The sequence below is a fragment of the Pseudopodoces humilis genome, chromosome 10 (genome assembly GCF_049639895.1).
Source record: "Pseudopodoces humilis isolate 2021_Gansu_Grassland_sample_001 chromosome 10, ASM4963989v1, whole genome shotgun sequence".
NCBI lineage: Eukaryota > Metazoa > Chordata > Aves > Passeriformes > Paridae > Pseudopodoces > Pseudopodoces humilis.
Genome location: NC_142209.1, coordinates 22,730,561 through 22,754,685, shown reverse-complemented (window position 1 = coordinate 22,754,685; position 24,125 = coordinate 22,730,561). Strand labels below are relative to the sequence as shown.

The 24,125-nt window shown below is 44.0% G+C and overlaps 3 protein-coding genes across 3 annotated transcripts in view; 2 read left to right on the top strand and 1 right to left on the bottom strand.

Moving 5' to 3' along the window:
* Positions 1 to 4,403: 4,403 nt before the first annotated feature.
* IPP (intracisternal A particle-promoted polypeptide) lies at positions 4,404 to 11,443 on the top strand. Its single transcript, XM_005521115.3, has 8 exons — positions 4,404 to 4,739; positions 4,823 to 5,254; positions 5,589 to 5,744; positions 6,424 to 6,591; positions 7,365 to 7,502; positions 7,819 to 7,941; positions 8,609 to 8,829; positions 9,695 to 11,443. Exons 1-8 carry the CDS (start codon positions 4,436 to 4,438, stop codon positions 9,917 to 9,919), a joined length of 1,767 nt encoding a protein of 588 aa, XP_005521172.2. The 5' UTR covers positions 4,404 to 4,435; the 3' UTR covers positions 9,920 to 11,443.
* A 638-nt stretch (positions 11,444 to 12,081) lies between these two features.
* TMEM69 (transmembrane protein 69) lies at positions 12,082 to 16,215 on the bottom strand. The gene is made up of 3 exons (XM_005534655.3): positions 15,628 to 16,215; positions 15,080 to 15,142; positions 12,082 to 14,500 (listed from the first exon to the last, which is right to left on the bottom strand). The coding sequence occupies exons 2-3, from the start codon at positions 15,122 to 15,124 to the stop codon at positions 13,802 to 13,804; spliced, it is 744 nt and encodes a 247-aa protein (XP_005534712.2). The 5' UTR covers positions 15,125 to 15,142; positions 15,628 to 16,215; the 3' UTR covers positions 12,082 to 13,801.
* A 165-nt stretch (positions 16,216 to 16,380) lies between these two features.
* The window catches only part of GPBP1L1 (GC-rich promoter binding protein 1 like 1), a 32,048-nt gene continuing 24,303 nt past the window's right edge, over positions 16,381 to 24,125 (top strand). The window contains exon 1 of the mRNA XM_005521114.2: positions 16,381 to 16,470. The gene's annotated coding sequence lies outside the window, so the exon portion shown is untranslated. The remainder of the gene's footprint in view (positions 16,471 to 24,125) is intronic.

Here is a 24,125-nt window from a genome sequence, read left to right as displayed (position 1 = left end):
TTTCACACAAGTCCTGTATTGTGGGGCTGCCTGAGTGGAAAGACTGTCTTTGGGGACCCCCTCTTGCTCTCTGTGTTTGGGTCAATTTCAGTTCAGACCTCTACCCTACACACATATACACACATATTCACCAAGGTTCATTAACCCTCACAGGAATGAAGGTAATATCTCTTGGGCCTGGCCCAAACCTGTCGAGAGAGAGTGTTCTCATGCCTGGCTTGAGCCTGGAAAATGTGTTATCTCCCTGTGAAGCACAACCCACTGCGGTAGGAAACATTCAGATCCTGAAGGGACGCTTCTTTACCCACTGAAGCTGATGTATCACGTGAAAGCATAAGCTGACAACGGGTTTATGCCGGTATCTAATTAGAATATAGTGTCTGTAGCTCATTACAGGCTTTTGGCTGAGTAGACAAACACAATAAGCAGTTGTGATTATCACCATTGAGGTGATAATGGGGTAAACTACTACATTCTTTGAGAAATACCTTACAAATAGCCAGGGACCCTCTTCTCCAGGCTGAGAGTGTGAGATCCAGCAACCTACCTTGTCCTACCCCTTCAAGGGGCTGCACAAAAACATCCACCAACTGTGCATCCACAGACTGCTGATCTGCATTGTTGCTTCAGGCATGCAATGGCATCCAGAATAAATGGGACATCTGGGAAAAACCTAGGCCTTAACAGAGACAAGGTGTCTTGGAAATGTCAGAGATGTAGCTTAGTACACTACAAATGCTTGTACTCCTCACAAACTCTTGGTAGCTCTGCACTTTTGCAATTTTGGCTTCCATGGGAGAAGTCTGAGTTCAAATGCTTGTTGGTATTTAGGGAAGTGGACAAAAAATGGTTGTATCCTATGAAGATTTTGTGACCTCCACACCAAAACACAAAGTAAGCTCCTTTCCATTTTGGTGAAGCTGTAGAACACCTCTCTTCTAATCGATCCAGTACATTACAATACAAGTAGCAACTATAGTAGGTAATTAGTAACAAAAATTGCAACTGCCTGTACCATTGAAAGAAGATGCTTTAGCACAGAGGGCAAAGTGCAGAGATGCAGTTTTCAACAGGAAGTGAAGACTTCATATGCACAAAACTGGAGGAGAAATTAGAGCTGGCACATTCTGGTTGCAATGGAAAGTGGCTCCCTATCACAAAAAAAATCCCATGGGATTTGATGTACCTACAAATAGTCAAGGCCTGAGTTTCTTGTCTCCTTTGCAAAAGGGAATTTTAGCAGCCAAGTATGGTAAGGGGTTTTAAGTCATAATGGTCCCCAAAACTGCAAGGGTAATGGACAGCATTACACAATTACATTCCGACAAGAAGCAGTCAGGCAAAGCTGCACATTCAAATCAATTATATTTTTAGGTTTTGGGGTGGATATTTGGTTATTTTGCTTTTTTTAAGACTAAGAGCTCTCAATCTATATTGGGTTCAGGGAGGAAAAAAAAAAAAAAAAAAAAGGCAAATTTAAATCATACTGCAAGAGAGGAGGAGTTCAGCATCCGCACAGGCAACACCTTTCAGCCTCCCGATTTTGTTAATGTTCCAATACGTCACCCTGCAGTCCCGGTTTTATTAATGTTCCAATACATCTCCCTGCGGTAACAGCGGCACCTGCAGGATTTCGGGAAAAGCAGCACCTCCCTCGGCTCCACAGAACATCATCCAGGCATCTGGAAAGGTTTTCCTGAGAGCCCTTCAGCCAGAGAAATCTGAGCAGCCATTGGCCTCTGTGGGACAGGGTTTTTTTCAAGAGAAAACCTGAATAGTTGTTTGTGAGAATATTCTCACTCTTTTGGCAAGGTGGCAGCAGCACTTCTGTGCAGGTGTGGATAGTGGGACATGTTGAGGAGCACAGGGCATGCCTTTTTTTGTCACCTGTCCTACATGACAGTCAGCATTCAGCTGGCTTATTGGCAAATATATTTTTAAAAGTCTATTATATTAAAACTGAAGACATTTTTAATTCCTTCACTACAGTGACTGCCATTCTTGGCGCTGGTTAATCAAAAGGCTTCCTCATTACACGGCGCTATTTCACACCGTCAAAGGTACTTTTAGACTTATTCATGAAAGTCTACAGCATGTTTTGTGAGATTCACAATAGTGTACAGGAGCATTAGCTCCATCCTGCACAGCTCCTGCGTGGCCACAGAAGACACCCACTGAAGAAGTGCTCTTTGCTGGGGGCAGAACGATGAACACAGCATAGCAAAGGCCTTTGGGGCAAAATGAGCTCTCTCAGCAATGCTATTTTGTGTCTGTAAATATGGTGTGAAATCCTAGTGCTGGCCAAGAGTATAACAGCTGACATCAGCCAGCCAGCGAGCCACTGGCATTTAGGAGAATTCTAAGCCTTTTACTCACAGGCCACTTCCGATGAATAAAATGTCAGCGTGAGAGGGGTCTGGTTTCTTTTACTGATATGTCAAAGAAAGAAAAACCTTGATGCATTTATTAGCTGAGCTTAAAATTTATAGAGTTATATCAGCGTGCATCCAACTGTGTGTGCTTGCAGAAACCTTCTCTCTAGAGCTATGTTTTCTACAGGTATTTTCTGAAGACCAAGTAGAAATGTAATTAGAATGTAACGCTGATGAAGAGAGAAACCAACAGCCCCCCAAGGGTATCATGATTCAGATTCTTTCCAGAAGTACATTTAAAAGTTATTACAATGAAATGCGGAATCATGAGAAAAGCCTGAGGGGCCATGACCATTATAACTGTGAGCAGACGTGGGGTTTTTTTTCAGTCTCACAGTAAATAGATATGGAAGCCTTCCAAGTGGCTCTGTGATCGCTTTTTGCTCTGGCTGGATGTTACGCCCCTGGAACAGTTGTGGAAAACTCCAGACGGATGTTTTTCTCTCAGACTCTGCTGGACCCAGTGACTGCATGCATTTAACAGTATGTGATGCTCATCCCCCATCAGTACTCAGGCATGCTGTGACTCAGGGAATTACACAGACTGAGATGGAAGTACACTCTGCCTCAGGATCGGTGCTGACCCCAGTGACCCATAGGGTGCTGCTACAGGACACTGATGAAACATTTGTGCTGGAATGAAGTGGAAGGGCCATGCATGGCATAACACTATGGACAAAGGGGGTGCTGGGCTGTGTCTGCCTGTCACACTCCTGGAACAGTTGTGGAAAACTCAGGAGGGATGCTTTTCTCTCAGAATCAGTGTTAGCTCTGCCAGACCCAGTGATCATGTGTGTTTACCTCAGTATGTGATGCTTATCCCCTGTCAACACTGGTCTGCTACCACAGTCCCTGTTAGTTCTCCCCAACATAGTCATATTTCTCACAAGCACAGATTGAGGTGGACAGAGACCCAGTTTGCAAGAGCATGACTAGGACCGAGGGACGGAGGTTGTGAAGGCAGTGACTAGTGAATAACCTATTGAAGGACCAGTTTTAACCACAAACAACCTCTTTGCAGAGCAGGGAGCAAACCCAGAGTGGCCAGAGGTGTCTGTAGGGGTGCACAGCATCTCCTCACCTTAAAATGAACCTTGAGGTGCTGGAGCATGCCCCGGCAAGGCAACAAGGCAAGGAAACATGTCTTACGAGGATCAGGTGAGGCAGCAGGGATTGTTGAGTCTCCAGGAGGCTCAGGGGGGAGCTCACTGTTCTCTACAACTCCCTGGAAGGAGATTATAGTGAGGTGGGGGTCAGTCTCTTTTACTGTGCCTGCAGTGAGAGGATCAGAGGAAATGGCCTTAAGCTAAAATAGGTGAGATTCAGATTAGATGTTAGAAAACACTTTTCCCTCTTCGGGTGGTCAAGCAGTGCAACAGTTTGTCCAGAGAAGTGGTGGAGTCACCACCCCTGGAGGTGATTCAGAGGCATCTGGATCTGGCACTGGGTAATGTGGTTTAGCAGTTTAGGGCTTACAGGGGCAGTGCTGGGTGGACCGCTGGAATAAATTATCTTAAAGGTCTTTTCCAGCCTTGATGATTCCGTGATTCCCGTGGGGCCTCACGGGGCCAGGTGCCCAGGCAGGCGCATAGACATAGGAGTGCACAGAGGTACCAGAACCAGTGGCATCCTGAGGGCAGGGTGCTTGGCACACACGGAGCACTCGGCAGACAGGGAGCCCCCGGCACACACGGAGCACTCGGCAGACAGGGAGCCCCCGGCACACACGGAGCACTCGGCAGACAGGGAGCCCCCGGCACACACGGAGCACTCGGCAGACAGGGAGCCCCCGGCACACACGGAGCACTCGGCAGACAGGGAGCCCCCGGCACACACGGAGCCCTCAGTCGGCCCCGTCACGGTGCCCGCCCGCTCCGGGCAGAGCCGCCTCAGCGCGGAGCGGGCCCCCCCCCTCCCCTCCTCGCGCACGCGCGCGGGCGGGCGGAGCGGGGCGCGTGCGCGGCGCGAGGCCGGCGCCGCGGGGTGCCGGTGCAGCAGCAGCGATGGCGGCGAGTGCGGGGACGGGCAAGGGTGGCTCTGGCTCCGGCTCCAGCTCCAGTTCCGAGCGGCACGCCCGCCTCCTCCTGGCCCAGATTAATCGACTGCGCGCCGGGCACAGCTTCTGCGACGTGCGGCTGGAGGTGGGCCCGGAGGCGTTCTCCGTGCACCGCCTGGTGCTGGCGGCCAGCAGCCCCTACTTCGCGGCGCTGTTCGCGGGAGGCATGAAGGAGTCCGGGCGGGACGTGGTGCGGATCGCGGGCGTGGAGGCGGACACCTTCCACACGCTGCTCGACTTCATCTACACAGGTGAGGACTGGCGAGGGGGCGAGGGGCGGGTGCCCGGCGGCCGCAGGCTGGAGCGGGGCCCCGCTGTGGTTTGGTGCCCTCAGGGGTGGTGAGCATCGCGGAGCACAACGTACAGGAGCTCATCGTCGCCGCGGACATGCTGCAGCTCACCGAGGTGGTGGAGCTCTGCTGCGAGTTCCTCAAGGGCCAGATCGACCCGCTGAACTGCATCGGCCTCTTCCAGTTCTCCGAGCAGATCGCCTGTCACGACCTGATGGAGTTCACCGAGAGCTACATCCACGCGCACTTCCTGGAGGTGCAGAGCGGGGAGGAGTTCCTGGCGCTCACCAAGGAGCAGCTCGTGAAGATCCTGCGGAGCGAGGACCTCAGCATCGAGGACGAGTACCAGGTTTTCACAGCAGCGATGCAGTGGATTCTGAAGGATTTGGGGAAAAGAAAGAAGTATGTGGTAGAAGTACTGGAGCCCGTTCGATTCCCTCTGCTACCAGCACAAAGGCTGTTAAAATACATAGAAAGTAAGCGAAAGAAAGAATGTCATGTGCATGTATGTGAGCAAACCATGTATTGTTCAGAGTTACTGGGCTTTCATGGACTATTTTTTACACTAAAAGCACGATGAATAAAAATATTTATAGCAAACAAGTTCTATTTTTTTAAAAATAAGCACAGCTTACTTTATAAACGTGCTTTTGAAAATGCCTTATAAAAGTAAGCAACATTGATTTGTCTGCTGTTTTAGGAGAAGTTAGTAATATTTGTACAACTGAATTGCTTACAGTTTGTTACTTTTCACTGTGCTTTTTTTAATTCTGCTCATTTTATTCTTATTCTCTTACGTTTTTCTTGAAGGTATTCCAGATTTCAGTCTTCGGGTGGCCCTGCAAACTCTGTTGAAAGAATATTGTGAAGTCTCTAAATCTCCCAAAGAGAGCAAGGTCAGCAGTTTTCTGCAGGCTTCTAAAGGTCGTCCCCGGAGGAAAGCCAGGAAGTACCTTTATGCAGTAGGTTAGAATGTGGCTGTTTGAACCTTATAAAACAAATTGATTAGTATCTCAGAATGCAGTACTGAAGGAGATACCCGAGGATTTTTTTTAAATCAAAATATATAAAGATAGTAAAACATTTCATCATGGCTGAGTTACCATGTTAGTTGTTTTGATTAGAATTGCATAGGAGTCCAGCATTCACATTTCTTGTCATTGCAACATGGCATTTAAAACCCAGATTTGCTTTTCAAAAATTGCCTTGGGTAGAAAGCTGCAAATCAGCATAGGATTTACCCAGGGTTCACTGCTGGAATGGTGTATGCAAATTTACTGCACACGTTCTGCGCTGGTGGCTGAAGTTTTCTCTGTGCAGGATACTTTGGTTCATATGATGGGATACTTGAAATTACAAGTTTTCAGCAAAGCTGCAGCTTTCTATTGGAAGGGAACGTTTGTTTCACCCTACAGGCTGTAGCACCAGCTTAGAGAGCAAAGGCTATTGGCTGATCCTTGTATTTTACTGAAAATATGAAGTCAACCATTCTTCCTTGTATGATGGAGAAACAAAGATACTTTGAAAAATCCAATTCCTTCTAAAAGCAGCTGATGGCTGTTACTGTAATATTTTTAATGGTTTAGATATAGGAGCAGAAGGATGAACGGGAAGCTCTTACTTGGCCTTTCCACTTACTTTCCAGGTGGGTACACCCGACTGCAAGGAGGACGCTGGAGTGACAGCAGAGCCCTCAGCTGTGTGGAGCGATTTGACACCTTCAGCCACTACTGGACCACAGTGTCCTCTCTCCACCAGGCCCGGAGCGGGCTGGGGGTGGCTGTGGTGGGAGGAATGGTCTATGCTATTGGAGGTAACAGCTGAAATACGCTTGCTTTCTTACGTGAATGCTAGAGAACTCATGTATGGAGACTTTCATAATTATTCTTCTTTTAAGTGGTTCTGAGGATAATACAATTTTTAGGTGTAATAACAAAGAAATTTGGGTTCCTTTATTCTCTGTTGTCACTGCTCTGTGAATGCCTGTTAGGGATCCTGTGCAGGCCAGTTTTTACTAAGCTACTCTCCCCTTATGTTGTAGCTACTCACAGTCTATGATATAGATGTGTGCAGACATACTCAGAGAAGTTGGCTATTCTGTGGGCTTTGTGTACCACCATTAATAGAATTTCTTTTCTCATAGTCTAGCAGAAGCCCATAGTGTAAAAGGCAGTGGCACAGGACAGACTACTTGTGCACTGCCTGCCTGGAAAGTCTCATTATGTCTGTTTGCACAAGAATGTGATGAGTGGCTCTACCAGCCCATCATGAAAGAATGCATATGTAGACTGTTTTTAACACCGCAGAGCACATTCTTTGGTCTTGAAAACCCAGTCAGTTGTGCTGAGGAGTAAAACCTGCAGCACTGTGGTTGTTTACCTCTCTGAAATTTTCAGTAACATTTCAGGGAACTATTGATGAATATAGTTCTGGGAATAAATGAAGCCTTTGCTACATTGGCCATTTGGCCAAAAGATGTATCTTGTATTCAAATGTTGCCTGTCCTGGAAGAAGTTGAAGAATGTTTCCATATCTGCAGTGCAAAACATTGCATTTCCCCTGACTCTTCTTGTTTTTATTATGCAGGTGAGGACAACTCAATGATTTTTGACTGTACTGAATGTTATGATCCTGTTACTAAGCAATGGACGACTGTGGCTTCTATGAACCATCCCCGTTGTGCACTGGGAGTGTGCACATGCTATGGTGCTATCTATGCTTTGGGTAGGTTGTGGGGTTTTTCTAGGTGAAGTTAAAGATATTAATTCATAGGACTTGTAAATTGATTTGATCTTAAATATTACATCTTGGTGATGCAAATTTGAAAACTTAAGTTTTGAAAAACAACTGTGTTCATAAGTATTGACATATATACTAAATCTCTGTGGAATATTGTTTAGTTATAACTTATCTCCATTGTAGACTGACTGCATGCTGATTTCAGAAATTGTCCTGGAACAGTCCACTGCATGTCTAAAAATGCAGCTAATGCACAACTTCGTGCCATTAAATTCCTTCCTATGTTTGCTGTTATTTGCAGGAGGCTGGATTGGAGCAGAGATTGGCAACACAATTGAAAGATTTGATCCTGAAGAGAATAGTTGGGATGTGGTAGGAAGCATGGCTAAGCCCCGTTACTGCTTTGGATGTTGTGAAATGCAAGGTGAATATTGTTAAGTTTATATCCCTAAATAGTTCCAACAGCCATTGGATTTGGAAGCTTTATGTCTCAGTCATGAATTCTTACTTTTGTCTTGTACTGAGCTGTCAGTCACACATGCTTGTTCCTCACTTGTTTGTTGTTTTAATACTCTATTTTTAATTCTGCAGAATTCAAAGGCTATAAAGTTCTCTCTTGTCTTCTGCCTTTTATCTCATGAGAAGTTTTTACATGTCTGCCAGTATGGTTATGCAGCTAGTCTTTTAGCAGTTGATTGTTCTTTCTGATACTGCTTTTATTTATCTTCCATATTTGGGTTTGCATGTTTTTCTTTGTGACAATCTGAAGACTTGCTACAGGTTATTTTAAGACAGACATTTCGAAATACCTGATCAATTAATATGCTTACAGAGTATTTGATCCTGGCCAGGTCAGGAACCTTCTGAATTCCTTCCCCTGCACATTAATTTTTCTAGAAGCTTTCTTCAGAGCTTCTAGTGCTCAAGCCCCAAGCTGCTCATAAAAAATCTTTATGTATTATACTACTGTGCAAAAGGAGGATTTTCTGTCATTCTTTAACCCACTTAATATCAGGCTGAAACTTGTGTTGTGACAGTAATTTCCTGTCTGTATTATGAAGATTAAAAGAGGAGAAACTCTGTTTCTGCAGGTTTGATTTATGTCGTTGGTGGTATCAGCAGTGAAGGAGCAGAGCTGCGTTCTGTTGAAGTCTATGACCCCATCTCTAAACGTTGGTCTGAGCTCGCTCCAATGGGCACCAGAAGAGCCTATCTTGGTGTAGCTGCTCTCAACGATTGTATCTATGCTGTGGGAGGCTGGAATGAATCCCAGGACGCACTTGCTAGTGTAGAAAGATACTCATTCGAAGAGGTATGGCAGAGCCCCTTCTTTTCATAAATGTAGATTGCATCAGCTTTGTGTGAGATGCTATAGAGGTAGCCTGCTTCCTTCCTTCCTTTAAAAAGAAAAAGCTAGAAATTCCATTTCCTTTTCACTACTGGTGTCATTTCCTTTTCACTCTTGGCTGGGTATCTTGGGTGAAAAAAAGCTTTGGTGATCTCAGGGTCTGTCCTAAGTAGTTGTCATGGTTTAACTATGCACAGATATACTGTAGTTTGGTAAATACTTCTTAGGGTTAAGATGAGAGGATAGATTCCCTCGCTGCAACAGAAAGCTCAATAATCTGAATAGAGAGAAAAAACTCATTAAAAATGTCAGAGTTACTTTTTATTGCAAAATTTGAGGATCTTTTTCTGCGTAGCGGTGTTTCAGCATGACTAGAAGAAGATTTAAAAAATTTCCAGACTCTTACTGTTCATGTTTTTGTGATGCTCTTTGGAAGAGTAGCTACTCCTAAAAGCAGAACATAATCCGATGTGCCATCTGTTTTGCTTTTCAAATTGAATCTAGTTTTCCTGTTTCCCCCACCTCAAACTGTACCATGCTCTATTTTAGAGACTGACTGCATCTTGCAGTGACTGAAGAAAGGGAGGGGTGTTGTGTGCAGACAGTATGGGATCTCCTTTTTAGAGATTAACACAATTTGGAACCCTTGTGAAAGTGTTGTCATTCCTGTCTTGGTAATCCTCTGGATACTGTACCCATACCACATGTAAGCCTGTGAAGTGTATGCATAGTGTTCTTTGTATGTTTCAGTCTTTAAGCTTTAAAAGTTACTTTATCAGAATCAGGGCTTGCCCTAAAGCTATTTATTGATCGTTCACCTTTTTGTTAGGAAAAGTGGGTTGAAGTTGCATCAATGAAGATCCCAAGAGCTGGTGTCTGTGTTGTCGCTGTGAATGGACTTCTCTATGCCTCAGGAGGCCGAGCTCCCAGTCCTGATTTTGCTGCTCCAGTAACCTCTGACTCTGTTGAAGTTTATAACCCTCACATGGACAGCTGGACTGAAATTGCCAACATGATCACTAGCCGCTGTGAAGGAGGTGTAGCTGTGCTGTAAAACACGAAGAAGAAAACTCATTCAAGGAATGAGTAAATTATGTCTCCTCAGATTTCCTATTTCATTGGCCAGAAACCTCTTTTAACACAGGAGCTTCAGTGGAGAATTAGATCAGAGGGATTTTCCTGAGGAGAAGGAAAAGCCCTTCAAAGTAAATTGGCTTATCCAATGTCTGTCTCAGGAAGTATTCTGTTAAGAGTAGGAATGCCTCTTATAACTGGATTAAGCTCACTGAAATAAATGGTGAATTTGCCCTGTAAAAATCTGAAGAAATAATTCCAACATGTTAGAGACATTAATCAGGTTGTTACTGAGCTGGCACTTTGGCCAGACTTCCAATCTGGAAGTGGGTAACTGTCAACAGCAAGGAGGTACCTGTTGGTAAGATCAGATTGGGTGATTTGGATGGCATTAGTTCTTTTTCTGGCAGAAAACAAGGAAGAGAAGATAACAGACAGGCAAGACTTGATGCCTCTGTTCATGACCTTGATGCATTTAAGCCTCTTTTCTGTTGCTGGACATGGTGGGCATTAAATATGAATTGGATCTTTACTTTCTGGCCACTCCACAAATTTGAATGGTGAGTGGATGAGAATTTCCTATTCTGGAAGGTTGTCCTCACAGTTTTAATAATGCTGCTCCCCTTCCACGCTGGCTTTTCTTCTCAGTGGTGTCAGTGATGCCAGTAGAGCTCCTTTTTGTGTAAGCTCTGGTGAATTTTAAATGCAAGTGCTATTAATTAGATTGGCTGTTCTGTTTAGGACTGGTCTTAGTATAAAAACACAGTGAAAAGCTTTTGCCCCGATATTTTTTTTCCCCACAATCAAATGTGTTTTTACCCTGTGTAACACATGCTGAGACTTGGCATTGAATACTTGCTGTTTTACAAGGCACACTTCTTCACCTTCACTACATCTTGTATCCTGCCTCATCCAAATTTAAGCAAATGGAGCTTTTTGTGAAAGAATTAGCTGCATTTAGCATTAAAGTGATGATATCAGTGGCTCTTAAGGAGTTTGTATTTAGCTAGATACACTTAGTAAAACAATACTACAAAGAATTTGGAGTTATTTCTAGATTAATTTAATTAATGTATTTGAAGTTGCTTTTTGCACACTGGGTGCATTTTCAATACAGCTGTAGATGATTTGGATGGAGTCTGAAGTGAGGCCGCTTGAATTTTGATAGACAGTGTTATTCTGGAACACAAAACCACAACTGGAATGTCACAAAACAGGAAGCTTGGCACTGTGTAGACAAGGGAACATTCATGTTGTTTAGGTCAATATCCCCTCTGTAAAATTACCAAATTAATACATGAATAAATACTCCAAGGTGAATGTTGCAGGTACCTTAATAATCTAGGTCCTAAAATCTAACATAGAGTTGGACTAAAACATGCTAGATGATGGAGAGTTTCTCTGACTGTTCCATAACCTTGTGTGTGCTTTTACTTCAAGGAATTTCTTATATGACTGAATTAATGGTTTGATTTTTTTCAAGTATAAGCTTGTTTAAACTGTTTTTCATAATAAAATGTGTTTTCAGAACTGACTGAAATGTTCTTGAATAGGTTGCTTTAATAACTTAGGAAGCTATATTACTGTCACTTTCATATAATAGATCATTTTTTCTTTCTATTGGAAATTGTCTTTCCCAGTAGAACACTAGGGAAAGATTTGTTATAAATTGTGACTGTGTGAAGTAACACACTTCTGCAGTAAAATACTCTTATTTCTCTTCTCAGTGTAAAATCACTCAAACTTCTTGAGGGTCTGTCTTGCCAGCTCTATTCAGCCCTCTGTGGAATGAAATTACAGGTAATATTTCTTAGTCGTTCTTCTTTATATTTCAGGATTCTTCTTGGAACTGTTTGAGAAACAGTACCTTAGCTGTATTTTATTATTGGAAACTACAGTTTTACTTTTGATCCCTACCTGTAAACTTCCTGGTTTAATGGAGCTTGAGGGAGTCTGCAGTTGTCTGAAGTTACCTTCTCCGGGTTTTGTAACTGATTCTGTCATGTTTGAATGAAACTTTGAAGCTGCTTGATTATGGGCTCTGCTCCTCAGCACCTCTTTTACCTAATCAAAAGACAGGACTCTTCTCTGTACCTGTCTGAAAAGATGCCATGTCTAAGAAAGAAGGAATAGAAAAAAACATTTTCATTCACAAACTCAATTTTATTTCCTTTATGTCCAGAGAGCTCTGAAATATATTGTTTAACATTATACTTTCATAGTTCAGCAAAGAGCAATTGATACCCATAATTTCTTATATAATATATTGTTTAACATACGAATGTTAACAGATTACAAAAGTAAGGCTGCTGTACACAGCTGCTATTTCAGCAACAGCATACAAGATAGTTCCATCTCCAGGACAGGCAGGTTTCTTAAATATCTGTTCTTTGCAGAATGAACAAGCAACAAATTTTAAGGGACAACATGTGCTTTATTTGGTGTAGAACAAATTTTGCTTTAACAGAACTATGAGGATTATCTGGTCCTAAGACCAAGTGTGGATGTCATTTTCAGCTTTCTTCCTGCATCTTATACTGTACTTAAATACTTCTGATAAAAAGCTTACAAGAAATATGCTGACATTCCATTTCCTAGGTTTCTTGAGGTACCTGACACAAAAAAAAGAAAATCCATGTGACTTAGGTTGTATCTTCCACAGTTCCACTAAATGATGTGCTAGGAAGAATTAAGTGCACAGAGCATATGCTTCTGCAGTGGTTTCAGTAATAGACCCATCATGGAGGGTTTGCAGGCTACAAGTCCATTGGTGCCTGTCCATATATATGGATTTTTAGGAAGGAGAAGACAAGCTATTTTAAGTCCCATTATCTGATCCCTTAATGCCAGCACTTGAGTCCTTGTGTCATAGCATAAGTTAACAGTCCTTTAATTTAGGAGTGTGGCAGATATTTATGGCTGTGCTGCATGCAGCTTTTTTTGCCAGGCAGCCCTAAATCCAAACAAAACCTAGGAACAGGTGGCCCAAACCGCCTTTATAATTTCAGTAAGCCTGAGCAGGAATTTGACCTTCCATCTCCTGTGACAACTTGGCGGGGATACAAAGCTCCCACTTCAGCTTTTCCCCACTCCAGCACAGCAGCTGATGAACACATTTCAGGTGAGTGCTGACTTCAGCTTGCCACTGAAAACAATGCTCACCTGGTCCTTTCTTATCTGACACCGCACTGAGCGCTCCCTCACACAGCATCCCTGGAAGTGTCCAGGCTGAATGGGGCTTTGAGCAACCTGATCTAGTGGAAGGTGTCCCTGTATACAGCAGGGGATTGGAACGAGATGATCTTTAAGGCCCCTTCTGACCCAAACTATTCCATGATTTTCAGCACCTTCTCTGAAAATAGGAGTGAAATAGGAGTCTTGTTCCACAACAGCAACTGAGTAGAATGTGCTTTTTCATAATTCTCTGCTACTTCTTTAAACACCAAACTAGAACTGCTTTCACCTTGTTACTGTTGTTTTCCCCACCTCAGAACATGATCACACATTACAGTCAAACCAGATGCTTTAATAATTCAGCACAGAGCAATTCATACCCATGTAATTTTGAATCTCCATTGTAAATTCCTAGAGCAGATGTTTCTCATTCAGGAGTCACTCCTTGTTCTACAGATAATGACAGATTCATTTTTGCCTTGGAAGTAATTGCAATTTACAACCTTTCCCTCCTGAACTAGCTTCAAAATCAGTTGGAAAATCATTTTGCTTCAAGAATAAGCATCTTGATCCCTGCCATCATACAACTTCTAAGCACAAGTCAGTCTTTATTTCTCCTGGAACTCCATACAAATACTTTATTGGCAAATAATAGCTTTTCCTTACTGATTTATTAATTTGTGTTCTGCTACATTTTTCTGTCATCAATTTGGTCCCCTTCTAAGAAAGCTTTCAGTGCTACAGTGGCCAAGAGGGATGATACCATCACCACTGTTCCCGCTACCCTCAGTACTTTAAACCACCTGGGGTAAGTAGGAAGAAGGGAAATGTCATAATGCAGTGCTATCCCTAAGGCCAGCATGAGCATTACTGCTCCCTGAGTGACATCTTTGAAAAGCAAGGCTTGGCAGGCAAGCAGAGGAGGAACTGTGCTGTTAGCCAGGTTCAGCCAGTCTGGCTTGGCTGGGCTGTTTTCTGGGAGAGTAAACCCCCACCTCATTCCCCCTAGGAATGATGCTGTTGCAGCTCCATAGGCAACCTGAGCAAAGGCCAGCTGTGGCCAGTAGGTCCCCTGCAGGGCCATGGTCAGTGGCACGGCCACAAAGGGAACGAGCCCCCCAAGGCTTAAGTAAAGGGCTGGCTTGGGAGAATCCTTCAGTGATTCCATTTTCTTTTGTGATTCTGCCTCAGATTCTGCAGGGGTTTTCTTCTTGAAGACGGGGAGAGAGGTGTGGAAAGCCTGGAGCTTGGTTGTGTAAACTGATGGAGGTTGGAGGCTCTGAGATGTTGAGAGAGGATGCGTTTCTCTCCACAGCCGGAGTGCCAAGGAAGACCAAGTTGTCTTCTTCCCGTAGAGCAGCAGACTGGGACCAGTTAACTTCTGCAGCTTCAAGCACAAAACTTGTTCTGAGCACTGCACAGTGCAGGCTTAGAGATCTGCAGGTACCTAAACTACCTACTGAATATTGTACCAAGTAGTTTTCCAGATCAGGTCACACCACAGCTGTCCTTGCTTTTGAATTTCAAGTGGTTTGAACTGAACTAATGAAGGCACCCAATGCAGCTGATAAAGAGCAACTGGGTTCTCCAGAGTGCACAAGCAAAGCTTACTCAGTGCCCACCTATCCCTCCCCACACACATGCCTTCTCTAGGCACTTTTAAGATATATCAGTCCTTTTCAGAGTAAAAGATAAAATAGTTTCTTAAAGAAGCAGGATAAGGTCACCCCAGAAACCAGCTACTGTCCCCTCACCACTCCATCAAGAAGTGATAGGAAAAAAAGACTGAGACAATAAAATAAAATAAACAGCTTTGCTTAAAAGTGCTGTAGAAATGATGAACTATTCCAGAAAAGCTGAGTGATAAACTCCAGCTTGGAAGCCACCTTTTTTTTCAAAGCTACAGTCCTATCTTTTGGTATTTTACTTTTAAATAAAATCAGAAAAAAAGCCTTCAGTAACTTACATTGAAAGGTGTGTTGAAGCAGCATCGTTGTATGAGAGGAAACATATTTGTTTTGTCAATGCCCTAAAACAGAAAAAAATCAGCAGAAGGTCTGAAACCAATGAATCATTGAGTTCCTCAGTGATGAACTGAACATCTGAACAGGTCAGATGCTCAAAGTTCAGTCACAGTCAACATTTTCCAAATACAAGAGTCTTACAGGGATATATTTAAAGAGATATATGAATATATATTAGACATGTATTCAATCAGTACTTGGCCACTGCAGACTTCTTAGTTTCAAGCAGCTTTGTGAACTGAAATCCTAAAGTTTCTAAAATTCCAAACTGTTGCAAGAACAATTTCTAGTTAAAGAACTGAGTATCAGGGAACAGGCGATGGCTTCCCGTTTATGGATCATCTCCTCTTCAAGGGATATACGGCTACACAAAGCTTATAAAGGAGCAATTCCTCACACGCGGAAAAGGAGATCATTAATAAAAAAAAGGAGTGGAAAAGCAATCCCATCCAAGCTTCCAATAAGCTCCCTGCCGGGGTACGACACTCACCGGGGGAAGGTGGGCGGCTCGCCCTGGATTTGACTCCGCAGTTCCCGGTCCTGCTGCGCCGGGAGATACAGACGGCTCCGTACAGCCAAACTCCCCTGAGGGAGGGTGAAGGGAGCGGAGAATACTCCAGAGGGAGAAGGGGCTGCTCTGCCCACCGGGCAGGACTCACTGGGTGCTACCCCGGACCCACACGCTGTAGCGCCTTCCGGTGCCCCCATAAGCGCTCCGACGGCGCCCGGTACTAAAGCGCTACCGGTCCGGGCGAGAACCGGGGTGGCCCATCGTGTTCCGCCGCGCCGGGGGAAAGGCCCCCCGCGCCGATACCGGGGGCAGCAGCTCCGGTCACTCTCAGCCCGAGGGCCTCGGTCGGTCTGGCAGAGGAACGACACGCTCCCCTCCTGCCCGCGGGTCAGAACCTCTCCAGGGGAGCAGTGCGGCCTGCAGAAAGCACTGCTTTCTGTCTTCCGGCATCACCTCATCGAGCAAGCCTTTCACAGGCGGACTACAAATCCCAACCGGCCCTGCGGCTCACCGCCCGCCTATCTGCGCGGCGGAGATGGCGGGTAGTCTTCTGGGACTCGTAGTCTGCGGCTGCATCCGACAGGCGGTGACGAGGGCGGTGTGAGCCGCCGCCTCTGATTGGTGGGGCGGGAGGCGCGAGGGCCGGGGCGGGGGCAGGGAAGGGGAGCCGGGGGGGCGTGTTCCTTCCGCGTGTTCGGCCCCGCCCCGCACGCGCGCGGGCCCCGCCCCCTCCGGCCCCCGGCCGGGCAGGGCTGGGCGGCCATTTTGGGCAGAGCTTTGTTATGGTTGTGGGGCCGCCGGAGCCGCGCCAGGGCCCGCCCGGTGAGTGCGGCCCCCGCGCCGCCCCCGCCGCTCTTCCCGCACCCCCCGCGCCTTCACCCGGCCCCTGCCACCCCCAGGCCCGCCCCGCGGCCCCCCGCGGCACCGCGGGGCTCGGGGCGGCCCGGGGGCGGCCTCCCGCCAGGCCGACCCCCCCCACCCCCCCCCCCCCCCCCCCTGCGCCGGGTCCCGCGGCCGCGGTGGCCCGGTGGGGGGGCAGCGCGAGGTCCCCGCGGTCAGGGCCGGGCCGGGGCGGGCGGCGGGGACCGGGGCTCTGCGGTTTATTGTTTCCTGTTCAGCCGGGAAGTTCGTAGCGCTGACACTGCCGGGGCTGAGCTCCTGTCATGAGGCCGTTCGTGAGCGGGGCGGGGGGGGCGGTCCGGGGCGGCGGGTTCGTCCCGGGGGCCGGGCAGGGGCGACCCCGCTGTAGGCTGGAAACGAAACCGGGCGGCCTGGCCGTTTCCCTTCGGCTCTTCCCGGGCCGCGCTTCCCGGCTGCCCCCGGCGGGAAGGGGCGGTCGGCGCCCGGCAGTGACACGTGTGCTGCGGGCAGCCGGGGCTCGGCTCTCTCTGCCCGCTGCCAGCGAGGCTGGGAAACTTGTCAGGTGCCGCTCGGTGTCTGCTCGGAGGAAAACAGCGCCTGGCCCGAGCGTGAGGCGGTTCTTTCCGGCTTGAAAGTTATTTCTGTGTGTCCGGTGTGTTCTATGCCCCCTTGGCCTAAGGTCTTGTGTGGTCTAACTTAAAGGGCTGGGTCTGGTCTTGATCAGAACGCGCCTAGCGTTCCAAGTATCCATTTAAGACTTTGAATTCAGTTCAGTTTAGTAACGAGCTGTTTTGGAACGATTTTGGAGCAGTCAGTGGGTGTCTGCACAAATTAGGAGTTTTTTAAACAGCTTTAGAGGAACAGTAGCTATTTAAATTCTTCTAAGTAATGGTGGAATGGTTTAAGAGTGTTGCTTAAAGATCTTTTTATATTAACATGACCAGGTAGGTCAGCTTGCCTTTCCCCGCCCCCGAGCTGTGAGTGACACAAGTGTTAGTAATGTTGATAATACTCTGAAACGTTGCAAGTGCCTGAGCAAAGTGTGGAAATAGCAAAGAGGGGGAATGGAGATAACAGCTGAGATAATTGGAGCACCATCAAAGCTGAGTTTACCGTAGAGTTGACATTGCTTCTATAAAAATGTTAGGTGGTTATGAAAAAAGCTTATGCAAATGTTACTTCATGAATGAATATGGCTGGTATTTCAGTGAAAGGTTCCCCGTACTTATCCATTTGGAGACTGTTATTTCAAACTTCCAGTTTCTGACTCAGGAAGGAAACAGGTGTAGAGCAGTGGTAGGAACAAATAAAATTCCCAGATTTAAGAGGAGCAGCTTTTCCTCTCTCACTCTTTCACATAATTTCTGGAGGAAAATCCCATTAAGAAGAGCTTATTAAAAGTTTTGTATTCAGAACAGAAAGGCTTCAGGTGATACTTCCTTATGGTGTTGGGGTTTTTTTACAGCAATTTGTAGGGAAGTGTGACAGCCCTCTGCATTTTATATTTATCTGGTTTATAGCCTTAATCCTATATGACACAGAAGTTTCCATTGCAGATATCGTACGAGGACCTAAAGTGAAAATATGCAGGGAACAGATGGCATTTTAAAAAAACGCAAATCCTGTTTTTTCTGCAGTGTCTCAGAAATATGAGGAGCAGAATGCAGATGTGAAATACAGCAAATCAAATGGAAGTGCATACTTTCAAATGTTAGGAAAAATTCCTTACTTTGAGAATATTTACAGAGTATGATCGTATGATCACCTTGTCTCACATATGTGACTGCTGCATGGTGTTTCTGAATCTTGACATTCCTGTTTTAAATTAGGAAATTAAGTCACTAGAAAAAAAATAATATTCATTAGCATTTTCATTAAATGGAAACAGTATTTCAGGAGTTGTGTGATCCTTATTTTATTACAGAAAAATGCTGTGGTTAGATCTGCTAATTTCTTCAGGAGTGTGGGGTGTCAGATAATGTAGTTCTTGCCTTTACAAAGTGAAGAAAAACTATTGGCTCGGGAGTTAAAGTTACCTTTTTTTTTCCCAGTGTTACAAGTTGTTTGAAGTTAGTTGTGTAACTGCTGAATTGACTTAGCTGTGAAGTGTACTCCAGGGTGTGCTTTGTTTGTTTGTCTGTACAAAGAGATTGGAAAAGGGCTGACTCTGTTCAGTAGAGCTGAAGCTTTAAAGCACCTCTCTCCTGTGGAGTGCTGGCTGTGCTTGCATGGACACAGCTTTTCCTTACAGCTCCATAGAAACCAGGAGGTGACTGTTGCTCTGACTTATCCAGGGACAGGTCATACTTACTGGATTTTGCAGTTGATGAGGTAGTGTGTGTACCAGGAAGTTTGTCTGGGATTTTTAAGTTTTATGTTAATTTATTTGTAGAGGCGGGAGTGGTTTAGTTTTGGTTCTGCAAACTCAGCATTATAAGTAGACATTTTACTGTCACTTATGTAGTGACCAGGATGCCAACTAAATCATGTGTGGCTTTTGTTTCAGCAAGAGGAATTGAAGTCCATGTTCTCTTTGCTCGTCAGATTTGATGAAAAGCAGTGAAGTTGGCAGAAATGTGGTCCTGCTTAGAATACTTCATGAAAGCCAGTATGTTGTTTAACTTGTGTGCTGTAACTTTATAAGTTCCTCTGAAAATGCACCAAACTTTAATGAGTTACTGTATGGTCAGAAGATAAACTTAGGGTTTTGGGAGTGGGTTTAGGTAGAGATTGATAGTGGCTAAGTGTCCACTGCCCTATACATGTATGTGCAAACACTGTGCAGCCCTAGAAGTTCTAGGTTAGGGCTGTGAGCGCGACAGTAAGCAGGGAGGGAAGCATTTTGGCATAATCGATCATACATATTAGTGATCAGGATGTATCACTACAAACTGGAAATTCTTGATTAAAGTGTGCAACTCCTTCTCTAGCTGGTCCTCAAAAGTCAGGAGAAGAATTTTCACACTTTATGCTACTTAGGCCTTTCAATAATTAAACAGCAAAGAGTTTTGCAAAGTGTTGGTGTATGCAGTTCTATAATATGACTAATCTGAAATAGTTGCACTTCCAAGGTCTGGCTTAACAAAAATGCTTTGAACCAGTGCAGCCAAACATAACGGGTTTTCTGCAATAAATGATGCTCAGAAAGAAATATTTTGCGGCATGTGACCTTGTGCCTCGGGGACTGTTGTACATTAGGGAGTTTGCCTGGAGCAACTGAAGTTCTGGGACTTACAGACATTCTAGCAAAACTGCCAATGTTGATTTGTTTTCTCCTTGAATCTTGTGATCATTTCCAGTTCGGTGTTTTGCATAGTTTTCTCCTCCACACTGGAAGGAGGATCACAGCTCTGTGGTGTGATGTTAGTGGCTCTTGATAAGAAAGTATGTGTATAATGTTGTCTAAATGTCCCTGGTTTTAAGAATTCCCTTTTTTCAATACAGGAAGAAATTAGAAATTTTAATTTAAATTTTATTTTTGGTGTCTCTTCCAGGTTCTGGATATCTGTGTGACCCCCTCCCCAAAGTGTATTTGAAACATACAGAGTATATGGCAATGAGTGGCACTCTCTTGGAATTTTGTCATATTCAATTTGTGATGATCAATTAACTTGTAAATAAAGGACTGAGTCTGCTAGGGAGGTATATCGTAAGGTATATGGTATTATTCTGGGCACAGAAATTATTGGTATTCACAAAGTTGCTGGTGAAGGTGTATGGTTAAAATTACAACAGGTTTCCAGCCTTTCAGCAGAGAGGAGTGTTTTGCCATTGTGTTTCAATGAGTCATCCATCATCAAGAGATTAATCAAGGCTCACGTGAGATGATCTGAAAAGACCTTTGATGTTAATCTTAAAAAAACTTAGCAAGGATCTCTCATCCTGAAAATATTGAATGTGTTATGATCTTGACTGTTAGTTTAGGAAAACTGTCTTTCCTCTACTCTGAGCTCCAGTTAAAGTAGAGAAGTGGGTTAATGATAACTTCATCATCTTCAGGTTGACTGGGCCTTCTGGAATGTATCCTACAGTATTTAGGAAGCTTGAGAGCCCATGGGGCTGGGGAAAGTTCCAGAATGCTGAAGAGTTGGAGGAGCATTTTTCCTCACAACATCTAGAAAAAAGGCAAGACCTGGGTATGTCCAAGGGAAGAATGTTCACATCAGGGAGTCTGTCCTGAGTCATGTACTTTTTGGTGGTTTCACTTCCCTATATTGCAGTAATGTTCTTACTGAATACACAGATAATGTGATCCTGACAAATTCAATAAATGGTCTGAAAACAATAGCTTTGGATTCAGCCATTTTGGTGTAGATGGGTTCAAATTACTGTGTTTTGGTATATTGCCTACACAGACAAGTAGCAGCTGGCAGGGCAGCAGTTCTGTGGGGGAGTATGTGGGGGTTGTAATGGTTCCTAAATTATCATGACTCAGCAGCATCACTGTCATGAAAATTCGCTTGTCATACTGGAACATTTAGAAGCATTTTAAATAAGGCAATGAAGCAGTTTATCCGTTCTGCTGAGGAGTGGTAGGTCTTCAGCAGGAGCTGTTTTGTTCAGTTTGGGATAATGTGATACTTGGGAAAGTTATGGCTATGTAACAAGATCTGTAAAGAAAATAAAAAAGTCTGTGGAAGAGAGAAACCATAATCAAGGATTAGGGAAAAAAATGGATTGGTTTTATATGTCATGTTTCATCAGACATAAGCAGGTGATACATAAAGCAGCTTAAAAAAGTTACCTGCAGGTATAACTGGGAGGCTGCTCTGACATCCTGTCACTGCCTGTGAGCTGTCACACTTCGTCCATGGGTCACATCAGTTTTTTCATCATTGATGCTTTGAACTTGAAAGCTTGATTTTTGCCAGTAAAATTTGACTGGTTGAGGGTGGTTTGTTTGTTTTTTAAAAAAGCGTGACTATATTTGATCCCAGAATGTGATAGTAGATCCTGGTTTTGTTGCCAAAGAGTGCTGGGATACAGGGTGGTCTGTGAGACTTGCCCAGAGAAAAACAAAACACCACCTGCTAAAGTTGCCTTTCAGTCAGGGAATACTGAAGTTTTGGTCTGAAGAAAATACTTCTTAAAAGGTATCTGCAGGGAGAGTTTAGTTAGGTTTCCACATCCATCATGAATAAAACAAGCAGTTATGAGTTGAAATTGCAGCAGAATATGTTCAGGTAAGGTCTTAGATGCAGGGAGAGGCTTTCAAGCCGTATGAATAACCAAAACAGATTGTAGGAATACACTTGAGAATGCTGATGTGCTAATCTGGTTTCATTTACAGCTTCCAAAAAAATACTCCAGTGGAGGTATGTATAGCTGCATAATGAATTCCAGTCTGCTGATAACAAACTCGTTTTTCTGATACTTCATGAGACATTTTAGGATTAGTTTTTGGATCTCTGCTGGCTGAAGATCACTGTACAAATTAGTGAAGGGGAGAGCATTGCTTAGTTTATTTTCAAAGACATCTGATGGCAGAGGGTAGAACTAAATTCTTTTAAACCTCTGGAAAAGGGGTTTAGCTATGCAATATATGAAGATTTTTTTTTTTCTCCCACACAGATGTTTTGCTTGTATTCCTTAATATATTGTAGGACATTAGGATAGAATAATGACAGTGTTTTAGTCATGGCCTGCACAGATTACCTGGAGAAGAACAGTGCAATAATTTCTCTTCAAGATCTAAAGACAAAGCCCAAACCAGCTGAACAACATTTTGTCCATAACTCCTTGCTTTATTTTAACTCAGTTTAATGGACTAGATCACAGGGAGAACCCCAGGAAAACACTGTGAACATACTAAGAGGATATATGTCCCAGCTGCAGCAAATAATTAGATCACAGGACTAGAGATCACTTTTTCCCTTTCTTTCTTTTTTTTTTTTTTAAGCCAGGACCAAACTAGTGGGATATATATTATTTTTGCAATTTATTTTATATGTATAAGAGTTGTTTTAAACTGAATTTTGTTCAGTGACTTTTCTGCATGGATATTTGTTAATACTTTCTCAATCAGAGAAAGTGCTGAAAATGTTGAACCAGTGAGATGAAAACCATTGCAGACAATATAAACGTCACAAACTGTAATGCAGGTGTTGTACACATGCTGAAAAGTGCTGAGTGAACACGTCTTTGTCATGTCCTAGTTACAGACAAATAAATGTGGAGTTTGATCATATTGTCCTGGTCTTGATGTAAAAGGGTTTGGAAACAATCCAGATGCAGGGAGGGGCAGAGGTATGAGCTGTCCCTCAGTCTTGGCAAGTTGTCTTTAGGGGAAGTACCTATAACTGGAATGCACCTCTCTTCCCAGTTTGTACTATTGGTCTTGTGGGACCCAGGCAATGGTATTGAGGGGAAGAGTTACTCCACTACTGGTTAGAAGTGTCTCTTATTTCTGATTGTCCTCTGTTTTGTTGACTTTCAGTTCTCCTTCCTCTTTGCAAATGACATGCCTTCTACTTGCTTATCCTTCATCTGGAATGCAGATCTGTACTTCCCTCTACTTGATTTGTAATCTCTCTTGCCTTGACACAAATATTTGATAAAAAGTCTGGTTGCATTTGAGGCTCTTTTCCAAAGGAAATGTGTTTTTCTCCACTCCAAACAGAATATATTTAAATGTAAATGTGCTATAGTAGCAATAATAACCCTGGTAAAATACTGGTTTATAAAATACCCTTAGTGGGAAATACCCATCACATAATTTTTTTTTTGAAGGTACTGGAGAACTACTTCTTTAACTTCTGCCTAGGCTTCATCCACATTTCTGGAAGACAGGTAGGCAGGAGGTATGTAGCATACAGTGGGGATAAGCCAGTAATAACATATTTGCAATTCTTTCCTCATGATGGAGAACATTATCCTGGTGTGTGCTACTGTGCAGCAGGAGTGACTTTGTTCCTTAGGGCTTTGGGCAAACTGCACAGATGGGCTCTTCATTGCCCTTTCACTCATTCTGTCATGAGGGTTTGGGGACAAGAGCAGTACCTTAAAGGCATTTTTGACAAGGTGCTGTGCTGTGTAAGCTTCTGGGCAGAACAGAGCCTTATCTTGACTTACTTGGAAAAGGTCTGTAGATCACAGTGCAGTACAAAATAGATGTTTGATTTTGTTCCTTAAAGAGCTAAAAAGACCTTTGGATTTGATTAAAATAGTAGAATACTTTCTCCAGATTTAAAATACCTTATTTAAAAAAATGCTAAAGCTGTTTGAAAGTTCAGAGCATTGTTCACATGTAAAGCCTAATACTATTTAAAATATGTTTCTTTGGTTTGTGTCAGTAGTGTCAGTAGATGCACTTGTTTAAGAGAAGTGTACAATCCCTGAAACCCTACTCCCTGCAGCAGGGTAGAGCAGTAAACAGGTTTTAATATTTCAGGTAAATACCACAGTTCCCTAACATAAACAAGTACTAAAGACAGTTGAAGGGGCATTGGAGGAAAGTGGAATCTTAACAGGCACAGGAGAGGCATAAGGGATGACTGCATTGCCTGTGGCTGCACAGTAAGAAACACATGGGAATAATTGGTGATACACATAATATCTAGAAAGTCTGTGCTCTCCTATTTTGTGCTTAGGAGAAGTTGAGCCTTTCAGATTTTACA